This window comes from Leguminivora glycinivorella, chromosome 16, assembly GCF_023078275.1.
Source record: "Leguminivora glycinivorella isolate SPB_JAAS2020 chromosome 16, LegGlyc_1.1, whole genome shotgun sequence".
In the NCBI taxonomy this organism is placed as follows: Eukaryota; Metazoa; Arthropoda; class Insecta; order Lepidoptera; family Tortricidae; genus Leguminivora; species Leguminivora glycinivorella.
In genome coordinates, this window is record NC_062986.1 from 15232220 (window position 1) to 15255708 (window position 23489).

Here is a 23489-nt window from a genome sequence, read left to right on the forward strand (position 1 = left end):
GCGTCAATAAAATGAAATGGCGCCTTGAATTTTGCGTTTTTGAGACGTTACGTACCTACACATCTTTCCATGTATGGTCTGCATCATTCGCTTGCCCTTATCGCAGTCACTTGGGTTTGGCGCAGCATGTGTTCCTCTTACATACAATACATCTCCATCACCCATCATCTCATCATTAAGACGATACGGTAGGGGTCAATTCTCCATACAAACGCTCTCGACTATTTCCTCCCTGGTTTTTGAAGATAGAGCAATGTTTTTTTCAACACAGATTGTTATTATTTTTTTCTGTGTCGGACCGTTTTGATTTTTTTGATATTCTGCTTTTTAAAGAATCTAGAGCCAATCAAAAATTGGTGTGATACTCAAGATTGGCAACAATTAATCAAAAAAGCTAAACGGTCCGACATAGATTATTTCATTGTTATTCAGATTCTCAAATTTCGTTCCGATTGATTAAGTTTTGAAGGAGGAAAGAGTCGAGAGCGGAACCTCGATTTTAAAGATTTTTTTGAAATATCTTTTGACAGTGTTGTTTTTGATAAATCTAGTTAATAACACTTGTATATTTAACTTAAATTCCCAAGTTGAAAGGGGGGCTCCTTTCCATTTTAGCATTTTCGCTACCGTATCCTCTTAACTATCCGTTTCATATCATCTCACACAGTTCATCCACCTTTTCCTTGATTTTCCTCTCCCGTTACTTCCTTCCATGCACAATTGCACATTCATCTCTAATACCTTTTTCGTCACTTTCATCCCTTCACTTAGGTACATGAAACGTACATGTATGTGTCTTTATCTTTTGTAAAACCGACATGTATAGAAGGTGAAATCCATTAACCGTATAAAATGCTAATCGCAGTAGCTTTTTATCTTGAAAATGCAATTTCTCGTGGTTTAAGTTTGAACAATAGAAAAATAACAGTAAAATTCAATGCTTACCCCCTTTGCTTGATAACTCGTAGGTGTTCATATACAGAAAGGCGTAAGTATCGTGCTAGTTTTATTGAAATAAGACATTTCAGTGTAACAATACAATCGTAGGAAAACACAATACTGCAAATCTTTCTCTTCGACGCTTTGTTCTTATAATTACTCTAATTGTGTATCTTGCTGTTACTTTAATGTTTTACATTAATATTGTGTCTACATGGAAATAGCGAGAGACATGCAGTGAGAAATACTTACTAAAGCAGGCAGTATAAGCGTCTCTACAGAATGCAGCATATACCTACCTATCATAGGTATATAGACAGAAAAAAATTGAGGCACGTCGTCACGACTCTGATTTGAGACAGATATGTACATATACAAGTCGATGGGGCCGAAAAGCGGCAACTTCGTTTTGCGCACCTGGCTGAACATTGGCGCTTTCATGTTTTTTCAGTTTTGGTTTGCTACATAAACACTTTAGATCTTAGCAATATTTCACAAGCCCCTGATTTTTAAATCAGGTGCCGTAGCCGAATGGCATTTCTGCGACGCGAAACGAAAACGAAACGCCGCAAAAGGTAGTCTAGCTCGGTCGCGACAATACGCACGAGCGATAGAGATAGGTATCTACGAGCGTTTCGTGAGCGTTTGTGCCATTCGGCTACGTACACAGGTTTTTGTACCTAATGAAGTAATGATCACATGAGTTATTGCGAAAAAAAAGTGTCGATTCTTTTTTATTTTCTTTCCAATGAGCTAATAAAATGGATAAGTTTGAATATTAAAATATTATCGATAACTTAGTTAATTTATATTCTATCCCTTTTGGCTAAAACTACATATTAAGACAAACTAACGCCTTGTATTTGTTACAGACAGCGGTCAAAGTGGAGACGCATTCGTGCCGGCACGCCACCAAGAAGACTAATCTACACAAAAACCAGAACCAAAAAGTTATACCTTGTAAGTTACTTTTTTATCTTACGGCCTGGCCACGATACTAGTCTGAGGCAAACACATAACTCCGTATAGACAGCTACAGTCTAAGAAAAAAAAGTACCTCAGAACCATATAGAAAAAGGTACGGTGGCCTAGATGGCGTTACACCTTTGTGGGACGCTCGGCTAGATGGCGCTAATATTAATATATGACATTTTAACACTTATCAAGCTAAGAATATGGTCCAAATTGTCAAAATTGATGTTTAAAAGTTTTAAACTTGTGTCGAGAGATGGCAGTCTGCACTGTGATTACACATTTTACTTTGACAGTAACTCTCTATAACACTCGATCCTCTTTGTCTGAGGCGACACAATTTTATTTCAGCCGCCCAATTTCTTTTACGCCATTCCTATGTGCACGAATCGTGCCGCCTTCATTTTGTGGGCTTTTCAGTGTTAAATTTTATCGTGTCGAATTGTGCCAATGGCCGCCGATATCCTTAGTGTTGTAACTCACTTTAAAAATATTTAATGAAATTATATATAAGGTCCTAATTTATTAGTTGCAGATATTTTAACACATGATACTTTACATTAAAATAATTAACTTTAAATATAAATTAAGAAATCTTTTCATGTAACTTTTTTGATTTCATTTTCCTAACAAAAAAATTAATTATAATTTCGTTTAAAAAAAATCATGTGCATTATCACATGTCACAATAACACTGTCTGTCATGTCAACAATTGTTTGTTGTAAATGTCGTAAAGGTTCGGCGGGAAAACTGCACATGTCATTGAAGTGGCCAGTTACAGTTAAGTGGTACGTAAAAGAGGTACTAGAATCTGTTCAATGAGTTTTCATTTAATAATCACATAAACAGGGTGTTTTTACGTAGAAAATTTGTTTTTCCGTTTTCTCCAAAAAAACATCGTAAAAGCTATAATGTTTCACGGTTTAATATACTCCAGAGACCGAGTACTATCAGCTGTAAAAATATCTGCATCTAATAAATTAGGACCTTATATATTGACTACCAAATTGTCTGCTAAAATGATTTGCAAAATATTTACTTACAATAGCACCAATACAGCTTTTACACAGAAGCTTTCTTTATAGAACTGAGTGATCAAACAGGAACAGATTGTTATTGTAGCATTCAGGGGGCACCGATTGTTGCCACTTTGAGGAAGTTTGGAACTAAGTTGTCACCCTTCGTTTGGGAAATCACACTTTATTCTCTATTATAAGTATAAGCCTTAGACACGTACATTTAATACGAGTATGCAGTATGCATACCTTCTGCCCAAGACCGGAGTAAATGGAGAAATATGATTTGAGCCCTACACCCCAGCAGAGGGTAACAGGCTGCAAAGAAGAAGAAGATACTTACATACTTATCTATAGATATTTCAGAAAATGTGTAGGTAATTATCGACAACCATGTGAACTTAGTCTATTTTATTTAGGTCCCGAGTTGTATATGATATTTTGCCGACGAAGCCGGAAACGTACCAAAAAGGTACAAAAATTAATAAAATGAGTTCAAACAAAATGAGAGTTTTAATGATTGATGGTTATTTTCATTAGACATATTGACCGCGATATAGAGCGCGTGATTACCTTTTCAATTTTTGTCGAGCTCCCGATATTTCGACGCAGTTGTCCGTGATCATGATGCATGCAACAACGTCGAAATATCGGAAGCTCGCCAAAAATCAAAAAGGTAATCACGGTCTATATCCCGCGGTCAATATAAGTTCAACAAAATATTTATTGAAATTAAATATCCCAACTTAGCTTAAATTATTAACAAATATTTACTTACAATTAATAATACCAATAAAGCTGTTACCCCGAACCTTTGTTTACAAAACTGGAAGCCAATAGGAACAACGATCAAAGTGTGGATGTTACCTAACAAGCTCGGGACAGATTGTTATTGTACTATAAAGCATTCAGGAGGCACTGATTGTTGCCACTTTGAGGGAGTTTGGAACTAAGTTGTCACCCTTCGTTTGGAGTAGTTCAACTGAACGAAACTATTGAATAGTGACTATAACGGTCAGCCACGACATTGGTCTAAGCGCGACAGCGGTGAGCGGCGGCCATACATTGAAGCGAAACACAGCGATGGGACTTTTCATTCGCACGTATGGCTGCCGCTTGCCGCTGCCGCGCTTAGACCAATGTCGTGGCTGGGCCGTAATACTAATATAAATATAAATGTCATTATTTATTTAATAATGCAGGTTTTTTTCCTTAGTAAAGAAAATATATCCATACTGATATTATAAATAGGAAAGTTTGTGTGTTTGTTTGTCCGTCTTTCACGGCAAAACGGAGCGACGGGTTGACATGATTTTTTGAGTGGAGATAGTTGAAAGGATTGAGAGTGACATAGGCATATTTTTGTCTCTTAATAATCCCCCACGTTCCTTAAATGGGGGGTGGAAGTTTATATGGAGCATTCCGCAACTTTCGAATTTAACGCGAGCGAAGCCGCGGGCAAAAGCTAGTAAAATAATAAAAACATCTTGGCAAATCTATAACTTTGACATGAAATGTTATTTATACGCAGTCATTTTGTGGGTATAACGTAAGTCCCGAAGGAACGAATCAGATTAATTTGTTGTTTTTTTTTTAAACGGTGGGATTAACTTAGAGATTTTTTTAATGTCACCACCTAAACGTAATTCCTGTAAGCGGAAGTCGCCGTTTTGATACCAGACTTCGCTTTTTTTTAATTTCCAATTCCCAATTTAATGGCAAAATGAATGTACTGTATATAATAATAATAGTAGCCAGGATTATTCACCAGCAACTTGCTCTTCAATACGGCCTTGTGGACCGCGAAGTACCGTACTACAAGTACTTACCTGCGCCAGTTCTTGAAAATGGTCTTGCCACGCTCTATTGGGATCGATCTATTATCACTGACAGGACTATTGTAGCCAATAAGCCTGACATTGTAATAATAGATCGACTGCAACGCCGGGCAATGCTCGTTGACATCACCATCCCCCATGATGAGAATCTCGTGAAAGCCGAGAAGGACAAGTCCAGTAAGTACCTAGACTTGGCTCACGAGATAACCGCCATGTGGGATGTTGATTCAACGATCATTGTTCCGATAGTCGTTTCAGCGAACGGTCTCATAGCGAAGAGTCTCGACCAACATCTTAAGAGACTCTCGCTAGGTGGCTGGATCAAGGGCCAGATGCAGAAGGCGGTGATCTTGGACACGGCGCGGATAGTCCGACGGTTCCTCTCTCTGCAGCCCTAACCACCGGCAGCTTGGGCCCTGCCCCGCTGCTGGCGGCACCCTAGGTTAGGTTTTTTATAATGTGTTTATATGTTTTTTATATTGTTTTGTATGTGTTTTTGTATTTTACTTTTATATTCATATTATAAAAAGCTTAGCCTAAGAAGCAAAATAAATAAAGGAAATAATAATAATAAGCCCGCGGGGGCAGCTTGTGGCGAGCTGACGGTGAGTGGCGACACCGCGGACCCCTATTCCAGAGGGCACTTCCATCTAGCCCTCGCCTCTGCACTTGCCTTAACCGGCCGGCCAGAGTGGATTCGCAAGAGCGGGACCTATGCTCCAGGTTGGAAGTGTAAAATGTCATAACGCCGGCGGCCTGCTGAATGGAACACCAGGAACCAAGCTACCGCAGACTCACCTCTCGACAACGTTTTAGCCACTCTCAAGTGTTGCTCTGTTGTCGCACCGTGCGTGCGGCCGTTTTGCAGGGCCCACTCAATGAGTTGGCGAGTCACCGCCTGCCTTTTACAATTGTGAGACTAATTGTCACGGCAGGTGTCCGATAGTCTCCTCCCATAGCCCTTTAACCAGTTCATCCAACTTTCAAAACAATAACCCATGACCTTAGCTCCCATCGCAGCACAAAAGTGCTGCACTGCAATAGTCTTTGCACCTGGCGGGGACCATCTCCGGTTGTATCATATTGTGCGCTCGGGGATGGTATCCGCCACGTGTATCCCTTGCCTTTAGATTAAAATGTCTAAAAGGGCCTCTGTGCTGTTGGCTTCGGCCCCACGCATGCCTCCCAAAGGTCCGGGACCCCATGGTCCCGAGATATGGAAAAGACAGACAAATAATAATAATAAAAATACTTTATTGCACACTACAGGAGAAAAAAGAAACATAATTCAGAACAGATACAACACGGTAGGTAACAACAGGCGGTCTTATCGCTAAAACAGCGGTCTCTTACAGACAACCTTCAGATAGTCGAGTGGCGATCGGAATAAAATTTACGGGTGGTGCAAAAAAAAAATAATAATAACAGAAGGCTAGTACCTAAATGTACAATATAATAAAATAAAATACATATACTACAGATATAAAAGCTATGATAGACTACATATACTAATAAATACAACAATATATGAGATATGACTATGGAGACAATTTCGACGACATGAAATTTCTTGGAAAACAGAAAGCTTATGAAGTAGACAGATAATGATCCTTCAACAACTTTTTAAAAATGGGTAATGAAGTTGCACGTCTAATATTAATGGGCAGATTATTCCACAGTCGAACCGCACGAAAACTGAAAGAGTTGGTGTAGAATTTTGAAGTGGAAGGAGGTGGGACAAGCAGCAGATTTTGCGCACATCTAAGGGAAGAAAGAAACTTAAAACGGGATTTGAGATAACAAGGAGTATTAGGGTGAAACAAAGTGGCATACAAGAGGGACAGAATATGAGTGTTGCGTCGGAGACGAATAGGTAACCACTTGAGCTGTGCTCGAAAACTAGAAATATGGTCAAATTTGCGCAACCCAAATATAAATCGAATGCAAACGTTTTGGAGTCGTTCAAGTTTGTTTAACTGTTCCTCAGTGATGTCTACATAGCAAGTGTCAGCGTAGTCCAAGATGGGCAGAAGGAGAGACTGGGCAAGCGCAATTTTAGTAGTCAAAGGCAGAAAGTTACGGACTCGACGTAAGGAACCAACTGTAGCAAAAATCCTTCTGCTCACCTCGCTGATCTGCGGAATCCAGGATAGAGTACGATCAATAATTACGCCTAAATTTTTAACCTGATTTGAAAAAGGAATCGATACTCCATCGAACAGAACACAAGGGAGGTTTACGAAATCAACTCCTGCTATGGTTCTTGGGCTGCCAATTATAATGACTTGAGTTTTAGATGGGTTTACCTTCAAACCATAGCAAGAGCTCCATTTCGATATACGTTCCAAATCAGCGTTAGTGGAATGAATAAGATGAGTTAAGTCGTCCGGCAGGCCTTGAGAGTAAATTTGAAGGTCGTCGGCATAGAGGTGATAAGAAGAAAGAAGTTTGGAAGTAATAGAATTTATAAAAATTGAAAATAGGATACAGGACGCCTCCTTGCGGGACGCCAGAAAGCGTACTGCACCACGATGAAGAAGGAGAGTTTTCTACTTTAACCCGTTGCCGTCGACCAACCAAGTAGCTACGAAACCACTCAATAGTTGACGTAGAAACGTTTAGTGACCGTAAGATACCCAGCAGGATATCGAAGTCAACGGTGTTGAAAGCGTTGCTAAAATCAAGCAATGTCAGCACCGTTAACCTGCGGTTATCCATGCCAGATCGTATGTCGTCGGTAATCTTAACTAGGGCGGTGGTCGTGCTGTGCCCGGAACGAAACCCTGACTGGAAAGGATTTAGGAGAGAGTTCCTATTAAGGAATGAAGTCAATTGTAGCTGCACAAGGCGCTCTAAAACTTTAGAGAGGAAAGGGAGAATGGAGATAGGCCTGAAATCAGAGAAGAACGATGGATTGGACTTTTTGGGAATGGGAGTAATATTCGCGTCCTTCCAGGAATTAGGGAAACGTTGTGAAGAAATTGAATAATTAAAAATGGTGGTAATAATGGGAAGAAGGAGGTCAAGTAGAGGAAGTATCATATTCCGGCCCACACAGTCGACGCCAGTAGCACTCGAGGTAATAGACAGGATGCTCTTTTCAACGTCACTCTCAGAGAATTGTGAGACAGAAAAGGGAAGAAAATCAGGAATAGGCAAGGAAGAAAGGTAACTGAGAGTTGAAGACTTTATTTCACCGTCAAAGACAGTGGAAGATGAGAAATGTAAGTTTAGATTATCTAAATTAAGGTCATTGGGTAAGGGACAATTATCAGATTTACCGACACCAAAAGCCTTTAGACACTTCCATATTTTGGCTGGTTGACCATCTACCACCGACTTATGTATATAGCGACGCTGAGCATCACGACAAACGGTACTGCAATGATTCCTCAATTGGAGATATCTTGACTTGTTCCTGTCAGAAGCGTTAAGTCTAAACTTGGATTTCGCCCGATTCTTCTTATCGATCAACGCCCTGATTTCGTCAGTCAGCCAGGGAGCAGGAAGATGCCTTAATTTGATTGGGCGAATGGGAGCATGGACGTCGTAAAGCTGGATTAGCAGGGAATTGAAGAGTGCAACTTTCTCGTCCACGGTGCTGGCGTCAGTAATCACACTCCAATCCGTGTTTAAGGCATCCTCGCGAAGTTCCTCGACCTTAATCCTTTTAAAATTGCGTTGCATAATAATTTTGGGTTTGGCTTTGGGGGGGCGAATTTTATACGACAGACAAAGTAAATCATGATATGAGAAAGCGTCAGCAGAGTGTTGACTATATTTCCCAACTAACGAAGGAGAGGAGACCATGGTGATATCTAGAAGAGAGGGAGCACAGTTTGGAAAGTGATGGGTCGCACCAGAAGGTAAAATAGAGAGATTACATGCATCGGCCAAGGACATAAGAGACTTAGACCGGAAATCGTTTTTGAGGAGACAGGTGTTAAAATCACCCATAATTATGTGATGATTATAGGAGGGCATAAGGTCTTCAAGTACCTTTTCGAAAGGAGAAAAATAGTCAATATGAATAGAAGGAGAATAAAAAACCCCGAGAAGAACCTTAGAGTTTGAAATATTTAGCTCAAGAAAGAGGTACTCGGCAGCATTGGAAGAAGAAACAGACGAACAAACGATAGAGTAGGCAATATGGGATCGAAGATAAATGGCGACACCACCTCCTCCACGGCCTGTCCGATCATTGCGAAGCAAGTGAAATCCTGGTAGAGAATAAGAGGTCGAAGGGAGGCATGGTTTAAACCAAGATTCTGAAATAAGGACAGCGTGGATTTCAGATAAGTCGAAGGAAGTTAACAGGTCATTATAATGGGCTGGGATACTCTGTGCATTAATATGTATAATGTTAAAGTTTTTTGGGACATCTTCAAGTTGCCTTATAAGAACATCACGAAGAGAAGGAGGGAGACTGTAAAAGCTTTCATCGTCGTTGTTTGATGTACAAGACGAAAAATGTGCAAAAGAGCCATCACTAGAAAAACTACTATCCAAAGTCATAAATAAGTAAAATTATATATGATAGATATATATAAATATATGTGTATGTATATAAAATAAAATAAAAAGATATGTGTTGGTAAATACCAACTTACGCCAATCTACTATCCACCAGCAGTTAATTGTAAAGATAACTCATTAGAAAAAAAAAAATGATAATCACATGTTTACAGAGTTTACATTAACACCAAAGAATATTTACACCCTAAGATATAGAACAGAAAACTAAGTGTCAAAACAATTGAATTTAAAACGCGTGCATGACTCAGAATAACAAAAAGAAATTTGCGTATAACGAAACGTAACAGACGCGAAATGGTAAGAATAGTCTGACAAAATCATAGATTTAGAATTATTAAACTAGATTGTGGAGTTAGGTCAAAAAGTGTGTCCACATGAGAGGTCACTGTAATATTACTGTATTTCGTACACGTGTTTCCTTGGTCCTTGTTCCGTATAATACGTACATCAAACAGACTTATTTAATTAATCTAAGTTTGACTCGTAATTTGCTTATTCACTGTATGTACTGCTTGAACTTCTACACTAATTGAATCTAGCGTAATTCAATCCGTAGCGCTTCGTAGTTTCGTAGAGGCCATAGAGTGCTACGAGAATGCTACGCACCTACGCAAACGGAGGCTCTATCGTGAGTTGAAGTTTTAGTATAAAAGTCCGCAACGCACAAACTTGTAACACCTCTGGATTGGCGAGCGTCCGTAAATTACTGTGACTGCTTATCATCAGGCGAGCCGAATACTTGTTTGCCACCATATGCTATAAAAAAACATATAAATAAATAATAAAAACCTTTTATTTCAGGCATAATGATCCCATAGGTTACAACTAGCTTAAAACTAAGAATTTATACGCGAAGAGAAAATGAAAATGAAATGAAAATGAAATATTTATTTTTCAAGTAGGCATATTACAATGCGCATATGAACGTCAAATAAAGCTACGCCGGCTCTAACCCTACGCCTCAGCCTCGAGAAGATTTCAGAAATCGAAGAATCGAATCGAATCTTAAAATGTGTAGTCACCGTGCACTAAGTTCCATATCTTGACACAGGTTTTTAAAAACAATTAAACCTCCGTTTTGACTTGAATATCCTTTACTTGAAATGTTTTAAAATTGTCAAATATAATATTAGCGCCGTATAACCGAGCATCAACCAAACGAACATATTTTTTTCTTCGTGTTTACAAACTTTATTTATCTCATACGATTAGTTGATCAATTATAAAAATAAATAGGTACGTTACTCCATAGCGTAAACGTCACTAGTAATATATTCTACATTTGGTTATAATTATAACCGTTTTGGCGCTGTTCATTTTCCTCACAAAAAAAATAATTCGTGACGTCTATACAATAGAGTAACACAATCTAAATACATGAATATCTCGTGGTAGAGGGTCTGTAGGTAATTTACAGAGAATCTAATGTGTGTTTATTATGTAAACATTTATTGTATGTTTGAAAGGACAACTTCAAGGCAAACATTTTCCACAGTGAGGTAAATAAGTGTACACAAACTTGTACATTATACATATTGCTTTTATTAGCTACAACCAAGCTGTTGTTATTATAAGGATATATACACCGTGGGCTCCTATCACGCGAAAGATTTAAACCAATTACTGTAAGGCCTACGTGCACGCTCATAATTGGCTAGTTTCCAATACTTAATATAAAACATTTTATGCAGTGCACGAAATAAAGCACCACCTAATTATAAGATTTTGATTTTAGCCTTCCCTGTTGTCCTAGTAAAAATTATAACATTTTGTTATAATGTTTTGTTATAAGTAAACGTATAGAGCTTGCTATAAGATTGCGTAAATTGAATTAGTAAAAAAATATGGACAGTAGTCATGTTTAAACATAATATATATTCATATTAGCAAATCGTTTTGACAGTCCTTAAAAAGAAGCTGATTTGACTAGTAGGAAACTAGCTTATTATTTAATTGGGCTTGCAGCTGGGTGGGGCGTGTTGCGTACATGTCAAACAATAGGCTACTAGACTCATATCGAATTTGGCACATTAAATGATTGTCTTCTGTAGTATTTGACATAAAAAAAAACCGGCCAAGAGCGTGTCGGGCCACGCTCAGTGTAGGGTTCCGTAGTTTTTCGTATTTTTCTCAAAAACTACTGAACCTATCAAGTTCAAAACAATTTTCCTAGAAAGTCTTTATAAAGTTCTACTTTTGTGATTTTTTTCATATTTTTTAAACATATGGTTCAAAAGTTAGAGGGGGGGGGGGACGCACTTTTTTTCCTTTAGGAGTGATTATTTCCGAAAATATTAATATTATCAAAAAATGACCTTAGTAAACTCTTATTCATTTTTAAATACCTATCCAACGATATATCACACGTTGGGGTTGGAATGAAAAAAAATATCAGCCCCCACTTTACATGTAGGGGGGGTACCCTAATAAAACATTTTTTTCCACTTTTTATTTTTGCACTTTGTTGGCGTGATTGATATACATATTGGTACCAAATTTCAGCTTTCTAGTGCTTACGGTTACTGAGATTATCCGCGGACGGACGGACGGACGGACGGACGGACAGACATGGCGAAACTATAAGGGTTCCTAGTTGACTACGGAACCCTAAAAACGATATCTATAGATTTTGGGTATTAAAAGTGTATGATGACATTGATGACTACGTATTTTCGATTAAAAATGTGTGTAATTTTTTATTTTGGCCACCGAAAACGCTGCCAGCGATGTAGTGACGTTATCGAATTCTAACCTGGCCCCGTAGCCGAATGGCATTTCTCCGACGCCAAACGAAAGCGATACGCCGCTGGCTCTGTCGCGCCAATACGCAAGCGCGATAGAGATAGATATCTACTAGCGCTTCGTTTCGTGAGCGTTTCGTGAGCGATTGTGCCATTCGGCTAGCCACCCTGCACTGCATGTCAAAACAATCACTGACATGAACTTTATGCATTCATACTTAAAAAGTCAGAAAATGTTGTTTACGAATAGAATGACTGTGTTGTTTTCGCCTGATTACGTAAAAGTATACTTTAAAAATATTTTTTGCTGTTTTTAAGTCATAATAAAATATGGTAATATTTTATATCGGTTGATTGGACAGTACTTAATCATATAAGACAGACTTTAAAAAAAGGGTCAAGTAGCCTAATGAAGCATACAAGTGTCCTGAGTCGACGCAGCCGCACGCTCACCCGCCCCGCTTCACGCTCCGCCGATCGCTCCGCTCCAAGCGTCCACTCAGGCCGTACACTTACGGGAGGCGCGGATATTAAATTCAAACTGAGCAAATTGATCACATTTTAATATGCCTCGTTATTAATTTTATTGAAGATTCAATAATGAAAATTGAATAAATTCCCAATATTCATAAAATCATGATCTTGAACATTAATAAAATAGCTTCTTCAGTTTTAGATAAAGGAAAGTTAGATTTTTTGCTTTCCAGGGGGTATACCCTCGCTTAAAAGGCTATTAGGGGTAGGTTTCGCACACAGGTCACTTCGTAAATTCGTATTAAGGTCCTTGTTTTATGAAAATAACGACTTGATAAAATAAATACTGAAGTAACATAATTTTTGTACTTAGTTATATTTTTATACACCGCTGCTTGGGCGGATTTCATCTTTTTTGGCGGATCATTTCCGAATATGTTAGTGTCAAACTGATGGTAAGGCCACAGAAATATTATTAATATTATACTATACATTTTTCAGCGAATATATTTCAAGATTATTCCTATATCTTTCTTGTAATACATAATACCTTGTTCCAGATGACTACAATCGAGTGGTGCTAAACACAGTGGACCGGGAACCGGACTCAGATTATATTAATGCTTCCTATATAGATGTAAGTATTTGTTACTTAATTCAGTTTTAATTACTTACACTTCTGATTTGATTCACTTCTGGTTTCCAAGAGAAGTCCTTAAGCTTTGTATGCCATTTTATTTTTATTTTACGTCGATAGTACAGTACCGTATTTCACTGGTAGAAAAAAAAGAACAATAAAATTTACACAACTTAGACTTATAGGTAACATAATTTACTTCTTCCGTCCTCCGGGCCCTCCGGCCGCAAAGCGTCAAATTTCAGGCCGATGGGCTAAGCTTAGTCTTTTCTTATTTCTTAAAGGACATGAACATTTTACAAATATGTACGCTACAATAGTACATTACGATACAAGTGCGTAAAAAAGGAAGTTCGAAACGAGTGGCGATAAATTAAAACACGACCGAAGGGAGTGTTTTAAATCGACACGAGTTACGAATTTCCTTTTCACACGTGTATCGTACTACGTTTTTCAGTATCCATCAAATATTTTTTCAGTACAGATGGTGTTTTTTTACGCACTAGTGCGAGAAGTGGTTCATTACGAGTATATGCCAGGTCGAAACTTCGGAGGGCTATCTGTATACACGTGCGAAAAGGAAATTCGTTACTCGTGTCGATTTAAACCACTCCCTTCGGTCGTGTTTTAATTTATCGCCACTCGTTTCGAACTTCCTTTTTTACGCACTTGTATCGTAATGTACTATTAAAAGCTCCAGAGTTACACTGGCACGGCCCTTAAAACTTCGTCCAACTTACTACAATAAATGTATGAAGCGAAGAATCCTAACAAGAGATAACAATCGACCGGAGGTCAAACTTGAGTTGTGCTCCTAATGGCTTCCAATTCTCCTCTCTGTAAAGTGGGCACTTGGTTAGTATCAAGAATCGTTATAAAGCTCAAAATATCTTCAACAAACACGATTATATAGACGTCAAATAAATATAAACTGTTCAAAACTTATACACTTAAATAGATATCATACACGAAAGAAAAAACGACAAGGCCCACTGGTGGCCGAGCCGGGAAACGAACCCGGGTCTTCAGCTTACGCGGCTAACGTCCTTCCCACTAGACCACCCGCCCGCCGTGGTATCCGACGGAATTTCTCTAGTGTATGTTATCTATGACAATGTGGGCTTGCATCACCTCCTACACGAATCCTTTACATCTATACAACTCCCGGCTCGGCCACCAGTGGGCCTTGTCGTTTTTTCTTTCGTGTATGATATCTATTTCAGCTTATAATTTATATATAGTAGTGTGACTACTTGAAAAACAACAGATCAAAAAATATTTAATAATTTAATTTTATTTGTTCCCTAGTTCTTCAAAACTTGATATTTTTGTTGTGTAGCAATTAATGAGTTGAAAGAAAACAAAATCGTAATATTGCAACGAACGACGGGTTCCTAGCCCATCGCCCACAAACAGAATAGAACCGTTTGTATATGCTACAAACATAATATAAGACCTTGTATTAAAACGATAAACGATAAACTGTGTCTCTTTTGTTTCCTTTATGTACAATAAAGCTTATACATACATACATACATACATAAACTATTTTCATATTAAATTTTCCCTCATTTATTTTCTAGAACGTCCACAAGACTAACAATGCTTTTATGAACATAATAAAACAACCTCTTTAAAATGCGCGCAAGTTTTACTCTAAAATAGAATCTATTTAATGTAGAAACAGCTCTCAAGGCAGACTTTCCTGGATTAGAGTGTATTTTATATACAAACCCGTCGCCGCTGAGTTTTAGAGGCGAAGTATTAAGTTGACGGAGAAATAAGCTGTTTATTCAATATTTATTTACTAACTTTTGCCCGCGGCTTCGCTCGTGTTAAATTCGGAAATTGCGGAATGCTCCATACAAACTTCCACTCCCTATTTTAGGGAAGTGGGGGGGGAGGAGAAAGGGGTGCGTATCGATCGATATAACTTTTTTTGATATATTTTTAGTCGTTATAACGATCATTTGATATAATTATTGAATCATATAACAACAAATAATATACTAACAAATTGTATAATTCTTATTTAATATAATTATCATTTTTTCGAATAACATTTATTATAACATACTTTGTGTATAATGCTTATTTCCGATAATAAATAAATTGTATAACACAAATTCTTTCTAAAGCACTTTCTTTCTAAAATAAAAAAACAATTGTACAATAAATTTGATCCATCATTTACTCTGGTAAGTAGATTACGTTAGAACTGTGACCCCTACACACAACGCGCTGCTACCAGAAAAATAGGTTAGGTTAGGTTAGGTTAGAACTATGACCCTTTAAATATGTACTGCTATCAGAAAAGTAGGTTAGGTTAGGTTAGAACTGTGATCCCTTCAAAAAAGAATAAAATTAATTCATGATATGTTTTATACTGTTTGCTAGTTATATTATACTAGTCGTATATCAATAGATATTTAGTTATACCATATTTATAACGGTTATTATAAATAAGTCTTATACGAAATAATGATTATACAAAATAAAAGTAGATATTTTGTGGTTATACCAAATGTTAATTATGTCAAATGAGTGATTATATCCTTTAAATATTGGGTTGGCACAAAAGTAATGAAACACTTGGTTTACGTTTTATATTTTTTATTATTATTACAATACAAAAAGCTTAGTCGATGATGTAATCACCATTAGCATCTATGACTTCTTGCCAACGATCCGGCAAAGTTTGGATGCCTTTCGCCCAGAACTCTGATGGCTGTGCCTCGAAAAAGTTGTTCAACTCCACCTGTACATCATGGAAATCATTGAATTGTTTACCCCGCAAATGTCGTTTCAGGGCTCTAAACAAATGAAAGTGATGGTGATGGTGCGAGGTCTGGAGAATAAGGTGGGTGGGGTATCGTCTCCCAGCCCAAGTTCTGCAGCTGTTGGCGAACGGTAGATGCGACATGAGGTCGAGCGTTATCATGTAGTAAAATTACAGTGGCTCGTCTTCGTCGTTTTTTCTTGATAGCAGAAGATAGTTCGGTGAGCTGTGTTGAATATTTGTTAGCGTTTACAGTTTCATTGTGTAATATTTCATGAAACAGCATGCCTTGCGAGTCCCAGAAACAACAAAGCAAAACTTTTAAGCGGTTCTTTTGACTCAGCTTCGGTTGAGTTGGTGGCGTGTCTTCTCGAGGCAGCCAAAAGGCAGGACGTGTATCTTTCTCATAATAAATCCATGATTCATCTGCCGTAACCAGATCAGTCAAAAACTCTTTACGTCGGGGTCGCAGCAAAAGTGATTGACAGATGGCGACACGGACTGCACGACTGGCGTCGGTAAAGATGTGCGGTACCCATCGAGCCAAAACTTTTCGATACCCAAGCTCATGCAGATGGTATTCCACAGCGTGGTGACTGCAGTTAAGTGCTTCCGCTAATTCACGAGTAGTAGCATCAGGATTCGACTGTAGTTCGCGGCGTAAATCGTCATCATTGAATGCAGGTGGTCGCCCTGAGCGTGACTGACTTTCAAGGCTCCTGTCTCCTGATTTAAAACGGTCAAACCATCTGGACACCGTGGCATGGCTTGTACTTCCAGCGCCCAATGCAGTGTTGATATTGTCAGCCGCAGCCCGCGCACTGTGGCCTAACAAGTACTCGTATAAGTAAAGTGTTCGAACTTGTCGCTCGTCCATTTTATTTCAATCTAACTAAACCAATCACGAGGAGGCTTTATATACCCTCACATTAGAAGTACCTAGAATGTTCTACAACATACTAGAATATTATCGAAAACAATTAACTTAAGAAAGGAAATGTATAGAGTTTTGTAGAGTGTGTCATTACTTTTGTGCCAACCCAATATATACGGAATGTTGTTATATCAAATGTTATTATACCAATCATTATTACACACCCAGGAGAAAGAGACAAAAAGTAGTAATGTTACTCTCAATCCCTTAAAAAATCACGTCAATACGTCGCTCCGTTTTGCCGTGAAAGACGGACAAACGAACATACACACACCCTTTCCTTTGGATATACTCGTAAATAAGTATGGATTTATTTATTCTTTGATTTAGTAAACCTGTTCAGTATTCATGATTTGTAGACGAATATAACGAATATGATGACAAGCTTGGATTTTTTATGTTTTGTAGGTATCCATATAATTTGTCCATCAATGCAGTCGGTGCATACAAATGAGTTTGCTTATTTTATACAGACTTTTTCATAAAATGGATAGGTATTGCCTTTGATTTTCAGTATAGGTATGCATAAAAACGCTTACAAATAACTAGCCACAATGTAGATGTAGAAATACAAATATCTGAGCACTACTGTCAAGACACGAACGTCCCCTTCCATATTGCTGACTATTTTATTTGCCCCCACATATAGGCCCCACTTCTCTTCCTTCCACACATTTAGATTAAGACAATATTAGGCCGATATTTCCTAAAGACCTAAGAACACTTGAATGAAGTAAATATTAACCCCCTTGTTCATGAACGTTCTCTAAAAATATCAAGTGTGATAGAAAGGGAACCCTTGGAACTTGTGCACTCCTTTTTACTGTGTATTTAACGCAGCAAAAGGGAATGTACAAGTTCCTAATGGGGTGGCAACGCGCATGTGACACTCTTTGAGTTGCAGGTGTCCATAGGTTACGGTGACCGCTTTCCATCAGGCGGGCCGTACGCTTGTTTGCCACCGACGTAGGGGTGTGTAATGATTGGTATAACTTTTTTTGGTATAGTAACATTTGATATAACAACATTTGGTATATATTTAAAGGATATAATCACTCATTTGACATAATTAACATTTGGTATAACCACAAAATATTTACTTTTATTTTGTATAATCATTATTTCGTATAACATTTATTTATCATAACCGTTATATGGTATAACTATCTATTGATATACGACTAGTATAATATAACTAGCAAACAGTATAAAACATTTCATGAATTAATTTTATTATTTTTTGAAGGGATCACAGTTCTAACCTAACCTAACCTACTTTTCTGATAGCAGTACATATGTTTAAGGGTCACAGTTCTAACCTAACCTAACCTACTTTTCTTGGTAGCAGCGCGTTGTGTGCAGGGGTCACAGTTGACACAGTTCTAACCTAATCTACTTTTCTGATAAATGATGGATCTAATTTATTGTACATTTTTTTTTTATTCTAACTGTGCTTTAGAAAGAATTTGTGTTATACAATGTAAATACATTGTATAACACAAATTCTTATTATTTCCGATAATAAATATTATCGGAAATAAGCATTATACTCATAGTATGTTATAATAAATGTTATTCGAGAAAATGATCATTATATTAAATAAGAATTATACAATTTGTTAGTATGTTATTTGTTATTATATGATTCAATAATTATATCAAATGATCGTTATAACGACTAAAAATATATCAAAAAAAGTTATATCGACCGATACGCACCCCCGACGTAGTATTAAAAAAAAAGAGACAATCGTATTGTGGAAAAGCTTAATCATTTTACTTTTTACTCATATCATTCTATTTTATGACTCCACATTCATCCAGTAAATCATCATAAAAGGTTATACGTTTAAAGGACTACCTGCAAAGCTACAGCCATTCATAAAGTCATATCGGGCCCTTAAGGGCGGCCATAAGCGCAAATGAGTGCAATTTGTAGCGGTCACTATCGAGTCGTAATAGGGGCAGCTTATCTGTTCGTGTTTTCCACACAAGAGAGCAAATCGAATGAATATCTGTCACTTTAAACGGGGCTAAAAAGTGGCCGTTATATTTTATGTCAATAAAGCTAGGTATTCGTAATACAGAGTGTTGTACAGTGAGTATCAAAAAAAGCGGATCAAACAACGCTTCAGAATAAACTACCTTTCTGTAACAGCTAAACAAAAAAGAGAGATGTGTTTAAAACACATGGAAAGAATAATAATACTTAGACATATCTAACCGAGAACTGCAATCGTTTAGCGAGATTTATATTACAAAATTTATTACTTTTGGTGCGTTGTTTTATTCGTTACTTTTGATGCTGATTGTACATGTAGAATTACTGTTGTTCTGAAAAAAAAATCCTTCCTGAGTTTTTAACATCGTGTGGTACGTACGAAAAATATGTGGTCTCCTTCTTCACACAATGGACGTCATTTTCACGTTTACGTTATCAAGTAACGTATTCTTAAATATCAATAACTAATGGCTTGTCTCTGGATACAATTAATCATTATATCGGCTAAATGAAAGAGACGCGATGATAGCGCGAGCGAGTTATAGGTCGTCGCTGAGTCATGAACTATGAATCGCTCGGTCTCTCTTTTATTTACACGGCCCGACTGTCTTTTGTTCGTTTTATCACCGATAGTTCATCACTCGCTTTTGGTGAAACCAGTAGGCCTAGCACATGATTGCCGCGAGAGTATGTCGCCGCGAGATAGATCACACGTCTTCTTCTAATTGTATGAATGGCATAAAGACGGGTAGTCTATCTCGCGGCGATATACTCTCGCGGCACATGATTGCCGCGAGAGTATATCGCTAACCCTGCAGGCAGGCAAGTATGGTCCCGCAATAAATGATAAAACATCTGGCCGTCCTTATCCATTGTTAACTTTATGAATAAATGAATATGAATATGAATATGAATATCGCACTTACAAATAATGCAATAGGGACGGCTTGCTGTTTTATCGTGTATCGCGCGACCATGATTGCCTGCCAGTGCCTTATTTTAATAGACTTGTGTTTGTTCACAGAGTATATTAAAACCCAACGCGTACATAGTAACGCAGGGGCCCACAGAAGACACGGTACTGGACTTCTGGAGGATGATATGGCAGGAGCGGGCGGCCGCCATCGTCATGCTCACCAAGACATTCGACTTCATCAAGGTATGACTGTGTGATTGTCCACAGATTGTAATAAAAGACAATGTGTAGGTGAGGCTAGGGCCAACAGAAAACTCACTACAGGATTTCTGAAGGATTATATGATAGGAAAGGGCTGCCACTATAGTCACGCTCGCTTCATCAAGTGCAGACGATGTGTAGTAACGCAGGGGCCCACAGAAGACAGGGTACTGGACTTCTGAAGGATGACATAACAGGAACGGGCGGCCGCCATCGTCATGCTCACCAAGAGATTCGACTTCATCAAGGTATAAAATTTCACTGAGTATATTAGAACATTTAGAACCTAATGCGTGCAAAGACTACACAGTAACGCAAGGGTGGACAGACACGGTAATAGTTATTTTCCCCTCACTAGCTCGGAAACACTTGTTTTATCCTTTAATGGCAGCGGGTAAAAACGCATTTTATCCACTAGTGGATAAATTAATTTGACTAGTGATGGAGATGATTTACCACCTATGGAATGGAACTACTGGAAGCAGTGATAAACGCGTTTTTAGGGTTCCGTAGTCAACTAGGAACCCTTATAGTTTCGCCATGTCTGTCTGTCCGTCCGTCCGTCCGTCCGTCCGCGGATAATCTCAGTAACCGTTAGCACTAGAAAGCTGAAATTTGGTACCAATATGTATATCAATCACGCCAACAAAGTGCAAAAATAAAAAATGGAAAAAAAATGTTTTATTAGGGTACTCCCCCTACATGTAAAGTGGGGGCTGATTTTTTTTTCATTCCAACCCCAACGTGTGATATGTTGTTGGATAGGTATTTAAAAATGAATAAGGGTTTACTAAGGTCGTTTTTTGATAATATTAATATTTTTGGAAATAATCGCTCCTAAAGGAAAAAAAAGTGCGTCCCCCCCCTCTAACTTTTGAACCATATGTTTAAAAAATATGAAAAAAATCACAAAAGTAGAACTTTATAAAGACTTTCTAGGAAAATTGTTTTGAACTTGATAGGTTCAGTAGTTTTTGAGAAAAATACGGAAAACTACGGAACCCTACACTGAGCGTGGCCCGACACGCTCTTGGCCGGTTTTTGTGCTATACTTTCCTCGCTATTAGTGAGGGGAAAAGTTTTGTGAATCCTGAACATAGCGAGTTTTTCAATACATGAGAAGTGAAATACATTTGCACCCCTGTGTAACACAAAACTTTTTCCCTCACTATAGCGAGAAAACTACAACGCAAAAAATGCGTTTATCACTGCTTCCAGTGGTTAAATTATATTATTAATGCAGAAACCTTATATGCCTACATAATATCAAACACTCAAAAAGTTTCAACTTGCAACCCCAAGCAACCAGTTAGCATCACAAAGCAGTTAATAAAGTAAATGAGTGCTCGGCGCGGCTGCGGCCGTCAATGAGCTGCAAGTGCCCCATTTTGCCCCGCTCTCCTCTGGCAGTCTGGGACGATTACACTGCTACCTAAGTTCACCCGGTTTGCTGGTGTCAAAACAAATATAATAAGTATTTTGTAACGACATTTTGATTCAGGTATATAGCTTTCTCAATAGGTTTTATCATAGATTAAGTATAAGAAGATCATACTATCCCATACATTAAAATGCGACCGCCTAAGAACGCGCATACACTACACCACACATAGATGGCGCCACAAAAAAATGCCTTGTTGCCATCGATTATTTGTAGATTGGCGTTAAGTGTCACTTTCGAGCCATAAATCTATGTCAAAAGTGACACTTCACGCCATCTACAAGTATAATCGAAAGCTACAAGACATTTTTTTTGTGGCGCCATCTATGTGTGGTGTAGTGTATGAGCGTTCTTAGGCGGTCGCATTTTAGTGTATGGGATGGTATGAGCTTCTTATATATAATCTATGGTTTTATCGATGCGTACCTTAAAACACTAAGTTCAGCAAAATTAGCACAATTTCAAAGCAATTTAAATCTTAAAGAAGATACTGAAATATTAAAGCCCAAATAAACGAGATTCCAAGTTTAAAATCAGCATTATTCAAGTCCCCTGAATAGTGCTGATTGCCAAAATAAGCAATCCAAGTGGATGTGCGACTGGACTTTACATATGCGATTTTCAGGCAAACGATCTAGCTTAACAGGTAAAATTAGGAATTACTCCGACTGAGGGGCTTATTATTACCAGGCATCGTAACTTTTCCAGCAATTTTGGTGCAATATGGTAGATATAAAGAAATTTATACATGCGTTTTCTACGTAGATGATCAATTAGAGTATTGTTAATCCTAATTAAGTATAGGCTACTAGACTCATATCTAATTTGGCACAATAAATGATTGTCTTCTGTAATATTTGACAAAGAAACCAATATTATTAAATTAAAACGGGACTTAATCGCGTAAAACTTACGTTTTATATTTAACCCGACGTTTCGGACATGACATTACGTCCGTGGTCACGGGTAGACTGGCTGGGAGTTGTATCAACATCTTCTAGCTGTACGAGTTTTTCGAACTACCCGCCGAATCTAAAAGTAGCCTATGTCACTCTCCATCACTTCAACTATCTCCAATTAAAAAATCACGACAATTCGTCGCTCCGTTTTGCCGTGAAAGATGGACAATCATATTAAGTATAAAAGTATGGAAAAATGCATCTCTCCGTTGATCGAGCTACCTCGCCATCAGCATTTTCCGCACCGGCGCCTCCGTGCCGAGACGAGCCGGCGAAATTTGAAAAATATTTTCCACCCTATTTATTATATCGAGGGTTGAAAGTTTTGCGCGGTTATAAAACGACACGTTTTCGGTTGCTCCAGTAAAAGGGTGTGGAAAAATAAAATTAGAATAGGGATGTATAAAAGGCTTTTTGCTTTAGCGTTATTAGTTAGCTCTTATGCAAAATATAAGGGAAAGTTATTACTACTCATACGAGTATAAAGCAGTGGGTAGCTAAAGTCAGGCGATGTACTATCAGCTGCGAAAGTGCATGGAGAAATTATGAATAAGTTCATTGTTAAATTCGCCATGCACTTTTGCAGCGGACAGTACCTAGTACTAAATATTGTGTCTTACTCAGGACAAGAACAATATTAGGATTCGCTACAATTCCCTTCAAGTAAACTTGTTAACATTCCCAATGTAAGATTTTTTTTTCTATTTTACTGAAACACGGTTCGCGCAGTAACAGCGAAAGAGAAAAACCGGCCAAGAGCGTGTCGGGCCACGCTCAGGTGTAGGGTTCCGTAGCTTCCCGTATTCTTTTCAAAAACTGTTCAACTTATCATGTTCATGAATAATAATTTTCCTAGAAATTCTTTATAAAGTTCTACTTTGTGATTTCTTTCATATTTTTAAAACTTATGACATAGGCAAATAGAGATAACTACCATACGCTTGAACGATTGGCCTCTTGTGTACGCAGCTTGGTTGGCATTAAACAAATGTAGAAAGCGAACTATTTCTCATCCGAACTATCCGAAGTCACTCCAGCTAAGG

The 23489-nt window shown here is 38.0% G+C and overlaps 1 protein-coding gene across 3 annotated transcripts in view; it reads left to right on the top strand.

Annotated features, from left to right (window-relative positions):
- LOC125234529 (receptor-type tyrosine-protein phosphatase kappa) overlaps positions 1-23489 on the top strand; it is a 297920-nt gene that overhangs the window by 248397 nt on the left and 26034 nt on the right. For all 3 annotated transcript variants that reach the window (XM_048140795.1, XM_048140797.1, XM_048140796.1), the window contains 3 exons: positions 1812-1899; positions 13078-13154; positions 19894-20028. In XM_048140795.1, the coding sequence (XP_047996752.1) occupies positions 1812-1899; positions 13078-13154; positions 19894-20028 (300 nt within the window). The remainder of the gene's footprint in view (positions 1-1811; positions 1900-13077; positions 13155-19893; positions 20029-23489) is intronic.